The sequence below is a fragment of the Triturus cristatus genome, chromosome 6 (genome assembly GCF_964204655.1).
Source record: "Triturus cristatus chromosome 6, aTriCri1.1, whole genome shotgun sequence".
Classification (NCBI taxonomy): domain Eukaryota; kingdom Metazoa; phylum Chordata; class Amphibia; order Caudata; family Salamandridae; genus Triturus; species Triturus cristatus.
The window spans coordinates 101,821,927-101,835,493 of NC_140589.1; the positions used below are offsets into that span (position 1 = coordinate 101,821,927).

At 47.3% G+C, this 13,567-nt stretch overlaps 1 protein-coding gene across 1 annotated transcript in view; it reads right to left on the minus strand.

Moving 5' to 3' along the window:
* The window catches only part of LOC146816438 (calpain-1 catalytic subunit-like), a 476,307-nt gene that overhangs the window by 81,077 nt on the left and 381,663 nt on the right, over positions 1–13,567 (minus strand). The window contains exons 18-19 of the mRNA XM_085610281.1: positions 10,016–10,081; positions 604–661 (exon numbers count right to left, since the gene is read on the minus strand). Of these exons, the coding sequence (XP_085466407.1) occupies positions 604–661; positions 10,016–10,081 (124 nt within the window). The remainder of the gene's footprint in view (positions 1–603; positions 662–10,015; positions 10,082–13,567) is intronic.

Here is a 13,567-nt window from a genome sequence, read left to right on the forward strand (position 1 = left end):
TTCATGTCAGCCTGACAGAGTCCATACCTGCTATAAGTGGATTTCTAAGGCTCGAAGAACTGCACAAGAGGAACCAATGGGAAAAACCCAATGGGGTTTTCTCACCCCTACTTCTGCTCACCCTAACGAGTCCGATCCGGTCTACCCCATCTCCAAGTATCAGATATCCTCTTCGCCATCTCTCTGATGCGTGGTACCCATCTTCACATCCATGCATGCAATAGCTTTTCCCCAAAGGCCTAATGCGTGCCATCTCCTATCACTAACCCCACATATGCTATTAGGATAACTCCCTCAGTGCCTTGTAATCAGGTCAGATTCCCCTGTGTACATTCCCCACCACTTGTCACGTCACTTTATCCCCCATCATACTGTCCAATCACAAATATTTGTCACACACTGCATCTCTGATTCTCTCCTCCCCAACGCCACCACCATGTGTATATACTGACTCTTATAAAGCTAAAAGGTGACTTGGGACCCGAAGAGCGGGGTGCATGTCTAATCCTCCTTCTTGCCACCCGCCCAGGTCTCCAACTCGCCCTTCATTCTGCCCTTCCTTCTGCATCAGGGAACTGGACTTCTGCAGGACTCCATACTTACGTTTCGTCACAACTCTGTTCAGAATGGTCCGGAGTTCAGACACACTGATCTCCATGTCCTACGGAAGAATCAGATGAATGAATTGAGTCTTTCGCTATTTATTGTTAAATGGCTTCAGCACCCATGCACAAGACTTACAGGTACCTAAAATATTGCAAAAGCTCTTCTAAAGCACTGAAACAGTGGTACTAGGGTCTAGATCCTGTGAAGTCATTGAAAGATCAAAAAATTGATGGACCACTTTATTCCATAGTTGCTGTGTCAGCATGCCCAGACAGGGGTACTGCAACTTATTATGGGTCCCGCAGCACACAGTACACAAACGCAGCCCAATAATGCTGAATCGTGCCTGAGCAGCATGTGCTCTCACTCAGATGGGATAAAGCTGGTCTGGTCCTATTTGAGCAGGACCAAGGCTGAGATCCACAAGCCTTGTCACTGCAATGGAATATTAAGAAAACAAAATGATGGAAGGGAATGCAGTTCAGAGTAAACAAAGTTTAATTCAAGCATTCTACCCGCCACTTTTGAGGGTTTCTCAATGAAAGGAAGACAGCAATAAGACGGAATCTCTATGGCACTGGGAGACCTTCGCAAGATCGAAGATCTTGTCTACAGCAGAACGCAACACTGAAGGTGATCTGTCCATGAGCCAGTAATCACTTTCAATCAGTTCTCACAGACAGAATCTGCTGCCTGACGAGGTTACTTTAAAAAAACTAAACAAAAAAAAAAAGCACAGTTCTCCTGCCTCCTGTCCCCAAAATCAACTACGCAAAATGGAGGGTTTTCAACCAACAATATTGTGAACAAAAGATCTCCCTTCAAGAGACAGGTTGGTCTCATTGTAACAGTTCTACATTTATGGTTGGAACATCTTTGTTCTCTTCCAGGTGATCCTCATCAATAGTGATGCACACTGAATATTCCAGCCCATGTGCGGGGACCCCGGAAATAATAAAAAATATATATGAAAACATATATATACAGCTCTCCCTCTATATATAATTTTTTCTCATCCCAATGCAGCCCCCATATAGGAGGCTAAACAATGCAATAACAAACATATAAATCCTTTGCAATCACACATTACTTATATACAAAGACAACAGGAAGGCAAGTATCACTTAAACCCTTTTTTAATGAGTAGACTCATGGAAAACTGCAAAGGAGTAAGCATTGTTAGCCTACAGGCTGCACTGGAAACCAATAGCATAGAAAATGCAAGCAAATGTAACACAAAAACTGGCACCGTGCCTTTAAGCTAGCCATGACCCCTAGCTTCCCATCATGCCTCAGGGGTGACAGGTCAGTTGTTCTTTCCGGCTCCTTCAGTCAGGACCCTGGAATTAACAGCTCTGATTTTTTGTCAAATAATTCTACTCTGTTTGTGGTTTTCTACCTCTCACTCGATGTCTTTTAGGCTCTCGAGTGAGGTACAACCATTTTTTCTTACAGAAAGTGATTTCTTTTCTGTCATAATGTCATCTCTTTGACCCTTGTCCCTCCTGTGGCAAGAAAAAAAAGGCCAGGTCTGATACACATTCTGTATGTAATCTCTGCCTCCCTGACTCCCATTCACCAGAGACCTGTCAGTATTGTAAGAAGCTGTCCAGGAGAACCCTCAAGAACAGAGAAAGAATCTGTCTATATAGACTCTCTGAACGAGGTAGGTCTCCAGTGAGGCAGAAGACAAAGAGAGCAAGATCCACGTTGAGAAGCAAAATCCCGATCTGTTCTCCATCGGCATCGGCGTCGAACTTACCTACGGCGAAGAAACAGAAGTCGTCGAAGTCTTCAACGGTGCAGGCACACCACTCAAGTTCAAGAACGAAGACGACTTTTCCAACGTCAAGTCACCAGGTAACGGACCCTCCGTTGACATCAACCCGGTGACGATCAACGTCGAGGAGCAGGTCTCAGTCAGCGTTGAGTGATCGTTAGACGTCGAGGCATGGTACTCCGTCGGCGCCCTCTCGCAGACGATCAACGTCGAGACACAAGTCCCCGTCGACTGCGTACCGAAGACGTTCGACGGCGAGGCATAAGACTCTGTTGGAAGCTTCGTAGACAGGTTCAATTCAACCTCGAAGCATAAGTCTCCGTCATCGACACAGAAGACTCCGTCGTCCAAGCACAAGTCTCCGTCGCAGAGGCGCTCGACGTCGAGGCAGAGGTCACCACTGGTGCCTATTAGGCGATCGACATCGAAGCAAAAGACTACGTCGGCGTCAAGAGAGAGACATTTGACATGGAGACAAAGGACTCCGTCGGTGTCAAGAGAGAGACGTTCGACGTCGAGATGAACACCTCCGTCGTCGTCGACCAGGCGGTGTTAGACGTCGAGGCACGGATCTACCCTGAGGGAGGGAGTGATGTCGAGGCATCGGTCTCGATCTGGCTCACGTCCAGTGAGCATTTCTCCATCTCCATCACTGACGTCGAGGGCAGAATCTCCAGCGTTGGTTCACTCAGTGACTCCACATTCAACACACTCGAGACACTCGGCGTTGACCCATCGCTCTGTTTCAAGAAGCTCTTCGTCACCCTCAAGATCACCGGAGGTGGTTATCTCGAAGTCGAGCAGTCCAGCGTCTTCTCCTGAACGCCCCCGTTCCTCTGAAGCTCCTGCAAGGGAAGAGAGGCAGAAATCTCCATCGGTACACCTCTCTCCGAGATGGATGTTACCTCTAAATCACTGGCAAAATTCTAATACTGCACAAGCACGGGGTAATCAGGACCACTCCAGTCCTCTACACAGATCCCCTGTAACCCGACTGGTGCAAGCTGTAGATCTTTCTCCTACTACACCATCGAGGGGTCGAAATCGCACACATACTCCTGCACCCTCCTCAAGAAGGAGATCCAGTTCTCGGGGTCAAAGGAGAAGACACAGATCTCCGACACGTTCACCCTCTTCCACCCATTCTTCAAAGAGGGACTATTCTCCTACACTTACAGACATCCCACCATTGATGGTCTTTCCGGTGGATGATGTCAGTACCTCTCAGGACGTTCTCGCCAGAGGGGCGAATAAATTGAACATCGTTATGCCCACTCAGCAGAGTTCATCCTCAGTGATTTTTGAAACTTTGCATCAGAGGTCAGCGGACATACCATTGTTACCATTGGTGCCGGGGCTACTTCAACCTGTGATGGACACTTTTCTTACGCCGGCGACACTCAAGACCGTGCCAGCGACAATCTTAAAGAGATATAGACCCCCGGAAGAGGATCCATTATTTCTCAGATCTGACCCGCCTCCGGACACAGTAATTATTGCTGCTGCTAAAAAGACCCATGCAGTGGCCTCCTCATCATCAGTCCCATCTGATAAGGAGAGCAGAGTACAATATTTGTGGGGGGAGAAAGGTCTGTGGCACGTCAGTCTCCATGCTGAAGGTCTCCGGCGCTATTATAGATCCTTGTGGGACTCGCTGTAGAGATTCACAGAAAAGCTGCCCAGAGAAGACTGCAAGGATTTTGAGGAGATATTGCTGGAAGGCAGCTTAGTGGCGAACCAAGTTATCAGTGCCGCAGCTGATGGAGGGACACTGTCTGCCACTCCTACGCACACGGAATCTGTGCCAGAAGGTCATCCTGGCTCCGTCTAACTGCACTAAAACCAGAGACGCAGTCTCGAATTCTCAACTTCCCCTTCTCAGGCTCATCCTTGTTTGACACTCACACAGATGAGGAAATGTCGAGGATGAAGACGAAGCTTGATACCCTGAAGGAGGTCGGGCTTGAAAAAAGAAAAAAGAGTTCAGGCGCCATTACAGGCCATACGATCGGCGGCCCTTCCATCAGAGGGTTCAAACCCCTCACTGGCAAAGGCAGCAACATCACTAAAGCCAATCGAGATCACATTACCAGGGCCGTCATGCCCCCAGAGGAAGAGGAACCCCTCGTCAATCCACCGCCTCAGCGAAAACACCATCTAAGCAATGAGTGTCCACTTCCCCCGTCGCCGTTCACCACTCCAGTGGGGAGAAGTATTGCCAGCTATCTAGAAGAGTGGCGTGGTATCACAAAAGACCAATGGGTTTTAGCTATGCTGCAGAATAGGTACTCTGCGTTTTCGGCACCAGCCTCCATCGATCCCTCCAGTGAAAACAACATGCCACCAGATGAAAATACTGCATCAGGAAGTATCCATCCTACTGCGAAAATCAGCCATCGAGGAAGTTCCTGTATCGCAAGGAGGTCGAGGGGTATATTCGAGGTACTTCCTAGTGAGGAAGAAAGGTCGGAAATCAGAGTACAGACCTAGTCTGGATCTTCTGGTCCTCAACAAATCCATCAAAAGAGAGAAGTTTTGCATGTTGGCTCTCCATCAAATATATCCATGTCTGCAGCAGGGAGATTGGATGTGTTCGCTGGATCTGCAAGATGCATACTTTCACGTCCCAATCAGTCCACATCACAGGAAGTTCCTGCGTATTCTGGTGGGATCGACCCATTATCAGTTCAAGGTTCTGCCTTTCGGGCTGAAGTCAGCTCCTCGAGTGTTTACAAAGTGCATGGCAGTAGTGGCAGCCACTCTACGGTGCAGAGGCATCTTTGTGTACCCCTATATCGATGACTGGCTTCTGAAAGGTCCCTCCCCCCCGGATCGTGTGAAACCATTTTCAGCAATGTCTAGACCTTTGGCAGCAGCTGGGTCTCCACATCAACTTCGAAAAATCAACTCAGCAGCCCACACAAAGAATTCTCTATCTGGGTGCTACAATAGACCTCGCAATAGGAAAAGTGTTTCCTTTGGAGGGGAGACTGTCATCTATCACACTGAAGGGCAAGCAGATTTTACACAGCAGCCTGCCTTCGGTCTGTCAGATTGCCTCTGTTTTAGGGTCGATGGCATCCTGCATCTTTCTTGTCCCCAATGCCAGACTGAGAAAGCATCCTTTACAGCAAGATCTGGAGGACAAGTGGGATCAACGAACGGCTTGGTGGGACGACAGGATACAGCTGTCAGAAGCAGCTAGAGCATCCATTCCATGGTGGATGCAGCAGGAGAATCTGCTGGTGGGGGTTCCATTTCAGCAGACACCTCCCTCTCAATCATTGATCACAGATGGCTCCCTCCAGGGTTGGGGAGCTCACATGGGGTCCCTCCAGAATGGAGGTTGGTGTCAACAAAAGAACAGTTGTACCACATCAACATGCTGGAACTGAGAGCGGTACATCTAGCTCTCAAGGCTTTCTTCCCTTCGATTCAAACCAACTCCATTCTAGTACAGACGGACAATACAACCACCATGTACTATCTGAACAAGGAGGGAGGAATTCGATCAAGGACCCTATCTCTGGAAGCCCAACCTCTCTGGCATTGGCTCCTTCCAAGGAATCTATTGATAACAGCAATACACCTACCAGGAGAGCAGAATTCGTGAGCAGACACTCTTCGTCGTCTTTTTGAGGACCAGCAGGACTGGGTTCTAAACGAAGAAGTAGTCGAAAGCATTTTCCAAGAATGGGGTCGGCCAAGCATCGACCTGTTCGCGAATGACACAAAAAATGTCGAGACTTCGCATCAAGATACTACCGACCAGAGTCGAAAGGGAATGCCCGTCTGATCAGCTGGTCAGGGGCATTTGTGTATGCCTTTCCTCCCCTTCCACTCATACCGAAGGTCATGACCAAGCTCTCCCACTCAGAAACAAGGATAATTCTAATTGCTCCAGACTGGCAGAGGCAGTGGTGGTACCCGGACCTTCTGCACCTGTCATAACGTCCACACAGGAGACTGCCGTGCAGACCGGACCTGCTGTCCAAGATGAACGGGAGCATTCATCACCCCAACCTTCCATCACTGAACTTGGCAGCATGGCTCCCGAGGTCCTCCAGTATGGCCATTTAGGTCCTCCACAGGACTGAATGACCATCCTGAAAGAAGCTAAAAGACCCTCTCCAAGGCACTCCTATGCTTATAAATGGAAAAGTTTTTATTTATGGTGTATGCAAAACAATTGTGATCCTACCAAGGGGCAGGAGGAAGTGGCATTGCCCTACCTGCTTCACTTAGCTAAGGCAGGCCTAAAATTCTCTGCTATTAAGGTAAACCTAGCTGCCATGACGGCATAAAGGCGTTCTTCCTTCTCAGCCTGCAGGTAGTAAAGGACCTCTTGCAAGGCTTAAAGAAGGTCTATCCTCCTGTTCGACCTCCTTCACCTCCCTGGGAGCTGAACTTAGTTCTATCTAAATTAATGGGTCCCCCATTTGAGCCTATTCACAAAGCAACTTTACAACACCTTACGTGGAAGGTAGCTTTCCTAGTGGCGATTACTTCAGCTCGCAGGGTGTGCGAGATACAAGCTCTCTGCTAAAAAAAACCATGCATAGTGTTCCATCTCAATAGAGTTGTTTAGAGAACCCAGCCTTCCTTTCTTCCGAAGGTGGTGTCAGATTTCCATGTCAACCAAACCATTTCACTACCGACCTTTTTTCCTAATCCATCTACTCCAGCTGAGAGGTCACTCCACTCCTTAGACCTAAAAAGGGTTTTAAAATTCTATTTGGACAGAGGAAAAGCTGCTACAACTGCTTTCCTTAGCAACGTACAGATTTCCGAGATCTGTAAAGCAGCCACTTGGAGATCTATACATACATTTACAAGACATTATTGTATTGATTCAGATACTAGAGCAGACACCCAAGTGGGCCAGGCCTTCTTGAGGAATCTGTTCCAACACTGATTAATTCTGGTTTCTTGTTGGGTCATTCTTTCTCATTTGCCCGCAGGTCGGAGGATGGGCTTGCTCTTCTTTTCAGTGCTTATGACTATTGATGAGGATCCCCTGGAAGAGAACTAGGATTACAGGTAAGTAACTTATCCTTCTCTTCCAGGGGATCCTCATCAAAGTCATAAACAACCCACCCGCCTCCCCAGGCAAATGAGACTGTTTTTACTGTTAAGCTATATCTTTGTGACCTTTGGGTCTCTGCAAAGAACAACTGACCTAACTGTCACTCCTGAGGCATGATGGGAAGCTAGGGGTCAATGCTGCCTTAAAGGCACGGTGTCAGTTTTTGAGTTACATTTGCTTTCATTGTCTATGCTATTGGTTTCCAATGCACCCTGTAGGCTAACAATCTCTTTTGCAGTTTTTCATGAGTCTACTCATTAAAAAAAAAAAAAAAGAGTTCAAGTGATACTTGCCTTCCTGTGGTCTATGTATATAAGTAATGCGTGATTGCAAAGGATTTATTTGTTTATTTGTTATTGCATTGTTTAACCTCCTATTTGGGGACTGCATTGTGATGAGAAAAAATGATATATCTAAATATAAATCCACACAAGAGTTGCCTTCAAAAGAAGGAGCCCACACAGGTAAGTATCGCTGACTTCTTTAATGGATGCTACCATGCAGTTCAAGGAGACTTGCCAACAAAAGTTAAAACCAAAGTCCAGCCGAAGCGTTTTGTGCTACATGCACTTCTTCCTGGGCTTCTGGACTGCAGCTACGAACATCACCATCTTTCGCGCACCTGAATAATATTTTGATCCTTGCCTCAGTGGGCGTGGACACTCGTATGGCCTTCTGGGATCTGTAGTGCCAGTATTTACTTCAGTGAGTCGCTGTGCGTTCCGTAACACAATTAATGCTGATAAACACCCCAGTGGTTTGAGGTACAGTCCCCTCACTCTGAACAATCCTCTCAGTGCGCCCATTAACAGCTCCAGTCCCAAATCATAGTCACGCCATTTAGCGTTTCTGCGGGGCTGTTCTCTGACAGCGGGGCTCCTTCAGCGGATGAGGCCAGCCGTACTAAATCCGCACAAGATTTGCTCAGAGTGAGGAGACTGTACCTCAACCCACTGGGGTGTTAATCAGCATTAATTGTGCTACGGAACACACGGCGACTCACTGAAGTAAATACTGGCACTACAGATCTCAGAAGGCCACACGAATGGCCACGCGAGATGGCAGCAGTAAGTCATTATGCCCACTAACTGTGATGGCAGCAGTGTTGATATATACCCAATAACTGTGATGGCAGCAGTGTTGATATATACCCAATAACTGTGATGGCAGCAGTGTTGATATATACCCAATAACTGTGATGGCAGCAGTGTTGATATATACCCAATAACTGTGATGGCAGCAGTGTTGATATATACCCAATAACTGTGATGGCAGCAGTGTTGATATATACCCAATAACTGTGATGGCAGCAGTGTCAATATACCCACTAACTGTGATGGCAGCAGAGTCATTATGCACACTAACTATGATGGCAGCAGAGTCAATATACCCACTAACTGTGATGGCAGCAGAGTCATTATGCACACTAACTATGATGGCAGCAGAGTCAATATACCCACTAACTGTGATGGCAGCAGAGTCATTATGCACACTAACTATGATGGCAGCAGAGTCAATATACCCACTAACTGTGATGGCAGCAGAGTCATTATGCACACTAACTATGATGGCAGCAGAGTCAATATACCCACTAACTGTGATGGCAGCAGTGGGTCATTATACCCACTACTTTGGATGGCAGCAGTGAGTCATTATGCCCAATAACTGTGATGGCAGCAGAGTCATTATGCCCACTAACTGTGATGGCAGCAGAGTCAATATACCCACTAACTGTGATGGCAGCAGTGAGTCAATAAACCCACTAACTGTGATGGCAGCAGTGAGTCATTATGCCCAATAACTGTGATGGCAGCAGAGTCATTATGCCCACTAACTGTGATGGCAGCAGAGTCAATATACCCACTAACTGTGATGGCAGCAGTGGGTCATTATACCCACTACTTTGGATGGCAGCAGTGAGTCATTATGCCCAATAACTGTGATGGCAGACGTGAGTCAATATCCCCACTGACTGTGATGGCAGAAGTGAGTCATTATGCCCAATAACCAGGATGGCACTAGAAAAGCATCCAATGTTCCAACACTATCTCCCTGCTCTATTAGATGCAGCCTATAAATGCAAAGCTAGGATGTTATGCCCAGGCCTTGAATACACATATCAGTAGGATGGTCACCCCGAAGCTCCACCAGACATGCACGGTCAGGAGATTTTCTCCAGTGTCCATAGGAGACGTAGCTGGAAATACTTCTCAGTGTGACAATTTTGGAATGTTTGCTCACAAATCGTCCTATGTCGCCCTAAGACTACCTCAAACAGCTGATGTGCGGGGTGGGGAGGGGGGGGGGAAGAGACTTGTTTATATGGTAGATGAAAAATCTTTCCCATGGGTCTGGCGGTTGGTTTCATTATGGACTGTCTCATCAGACATTAACTTGCATGGAAATCTCTTCTTCTAAATCATTGCTGTGCCTCTACCGAAAAGCAAGTACCAACATTGAGAACATGAGTATGACAATAAGAAGCACCTTCCCTCCTCCACCCCCAACTTCATCTGAAGTGTAAGAAATAGCAACCAACCCACCTCTCCAGCCAGCTGTCCAAACATATTCCGAAAGGAATCGTCCACGTCATCTTCTGAAATGTCATCCTGTGAGAAAATGAAAAAGGTGAAGTGAAGTCTCAAACTCACCACTTGCCACAAACTGCTAAGGTATCCATTTTGTTGGTTTGAGAATCTGTGAGTAGGAGCATGCAGTGAGTGCTTCCTTGACTGTGATGTTATTAAATAACCTTAATCAAAGCCCATGTAACCATGTATGTTTACACACACACACACACGCACACACACACACACACACAGTACTTTTGACAGAATATACATTTATAGACATTGATTAATTTTTCAGACTGTAGCACTTTGTTTATATAGTTTCACCTACACCTACGTTTGTGTTTTAATTATTTTCCTGCCTTGAGATACCACTGCCTTTCACTGGAACCCCATGTATAATGTCACTGAATCTCGCTGAACCTTCCTAATAAAAAACAAAGCCTCTCGTTAGAGCATCCTATGAAATACTAATGCCCATCTCCAGATCGTCCTGTAGAATACCAATGCGCCCCTTTGGAACCTCCTATGGAAAACCACCGCGCCCTTTTGGAGCCTCCTATGGCATACCACTGCTCCCCGTTGGGACCACCTATGGAACACCACCACGCCCCTTTGGAACCTCCTATGGGATTCCATTGCCCCCCTGTTTAATCTCCGATGGAAGTCCACTGCTTTTCCTTAGAGCCTCCTTTAAATACTACAGCCCCTGCTGTAGAATACCACTGCTCCCCTTTGCAACCTCCTATGGAATTCCACTACCTGTCCACTGAACCTCCTATGAAATACTACAGCCCGTCTTTGGAAATTCTTTTGAACACCACAGCCTTTCCTTAGAACCTTTTATGGAACACCACTGACTCACCTTTGAACCTCCTATGAGAAGCTATTGCCCCCCTCTGGAGCCTCCTTGAAGGCCACTGCCCCTCTCTGGAGCATCCTTGAAGTCCACTGCCCTCAATGGAACCTCCTATCAAATACCACTGCCCCTCTCTGTAACCTTCTATGAAGTACCACTGCCCCTCTCTGGAACCTTCTATGGCATAATAATGCCTCTTATAACCGCCTATGCAATACCACCGCCCATCTCCAAAACCACCTATGGAATACCGCTGCCCCTCCTTAGAACCCCCAATGCATTTTCACTGCTCCTCTTTGGAACTTCCCTATGCCTATCTCTCCTTAGAGCCTTCTTTTAAATAACACTACCCAATTCTGGAACCTCCAATGGAATACCACAGCCTTTCCTTAGAACCTCCTATGAAATACCACTGCCCCTCTCTGGAACCTTCTATGGAATAATAATGCCTCTTATTATAACCGCCTATGAAACACACCACAGCCTTTTCTAAGAACCTCCTATGAAATACCACTACCCACTTCTGGAACCTCCAATGGAATACTACAGCCTTTCCTTAAAACCTCTTGAAATACCACTGCTCCTCACCCAAACCTCCTATGAAATACCGCTGCCCCTCCTTAGAACCCCCAATGCATTTTCACTGCTCCTCTTTGGAACTTCCCTATCCCTATCTCTCCTTAGAGCCTTCTTTTAAATAACACTACCCAATTCTGGAACCTCCAATGGAATACCACAGCCTATACTTAGAATCTCCTATGAAATACCACTGCCCCTCTCTGGAACCTTCTATGGAATAATAATGCCTCTTATTATAACCGCCTATGAAACACACCACAGCCTTTCCTAAGAACCTCATATGAAATACCACTACCCACTTCTGGAACCTCCAGTGGAATACTACAGCCTTTCCTTAAAACCTCTTGAAATACCACTGCTCCTCACCCAAACCTCCTATGAAATATCACTCCCCCTCTGCTAGGACGGAAAAGTCTCTCACATGGTGACGGGAGTGTGGCCCTGCCTTAGTGTGCCAGCTGCAATGAGGTCTGGATCCTTGGTAATGATTTTTGACCATGAGCAAATATGGATCAAGCTTATGTGCTACGACCTCGGACTGTAATGGATTGCAGTCTGCTTAGACCGAGACAGGTGCCTAAAGCGTTACCCTCAGAAGGTGAAAAGCTATTGCCTTCACCTTGAGTTAAGTAGCACAAGCACGGTGGTGGCAGCATACCGTTTTGTTTGTACATAGTAGAACGAACAGGTCTGTGTGCCTGTGTCACCAGTGGGGTGCCTCCTGGCCCACTCTGGTAAAGTTCTGCTGCTGTGGACTTAACTCAATCCTTGGCCTACACTGGATTGTGTGCAGCGCGAGGAAGCACGTGCCCCTGAGAGATGGTACAGGGCAGTAGAAATAGAGTGAGCAGCTGCATGTGCATGCTAAGGAGTGCATGTGCCTTCAGGATGGTACATCACATAGGAGACAGTGTGTGATGTTGCATGAATGCGCTAGGATGTGCACGTGCCCGGGAAGAATTACAGTACTTTGGAAACTGTGCACAACTGAATGTGTGTGCGCGCACAGGAATATGTGAGCGCTGTGTAGGGCACAATACATCAAATGCACTGGGTGGTATTTGAGGAGACCCAGGCCTTACTGGAACAGCAGGGAGAGGAGGAGGTTTCCCCTAGACAGATTTGTGGATTGCCGCATTCCTGTGAGCTGGGTGGGGTACACATGTGACGAGGGAAGGACCAGGCTCTTTGTGTGCACTTCAAGAGGAGCTCTTTGATTCTGAAAAGAGGTCACTAGTCAAAGAGGGCTTGGGCACATGTGAAGAGGTAGATGGAGCGGATAAGAGAATCATAGAGAGTAGGGCTGGGAAATGTTGGTAACCTTTTGAAACACATCACTGAGGCTGACATTTAGATGTGAACCTCTAGTCACTCCAGTTACCTGTGTGTGGGGTATAAAGATTGGAGGCTGTCCTGCTGTTATAGGCTGCTTGCTGGAGAAAGAGGCACCTCAAAGTGCGCAAATACCAGAACACGAATTTCAAATGCAGAGATGCTAAATCGCAAGTGTGTCTGGAAATGGATTATATAAAGGGAGCTTGAAACCCCCAAGTCATCAAACCGAAGCTGTGCAGCAGCATGGAGAAGCTTAACACGAGCTCTGCCAGTTGTGTCCAGCACTGGGGATATTGAGTTTGCCGGTCTCCCACGCAGGGAAAGGGACAACACTGAGGGCCCTTGGAAGTGAAGGAGATCTCTTGAAGTGAGCGAGGTCCAGTGGGGATCTTGTTGAATGGATCCTTGGAGCAGAGTGAGAGATTGTGGTCCGTCGAGACCGTCACACTGATAGGGTTGTCGGACTCTGTGCCAAAGTCCTTGACCTCGAATGCCTGGAGGGCCCATAGTGAAGAATAAGGATAAACTCTGTTGGTGCTGCACTGCAAGAAATGCAGAAATGTATCATTGCCTGATACAGCACCGGGACCCACAAGGAGCTGTTACTTTGTTTGTGCCTCCCTCGTCGCCCATATGCAGGGGGGCCCGCAGTGAAGAGAGAGGGCCGTAGCACTATATGTGATATAGCGTGCCTGCCTGCGTGTTAGGATGAAGGGGCCGTGAAGGGACGAGAGCTGCAGTGGAAATCCTTT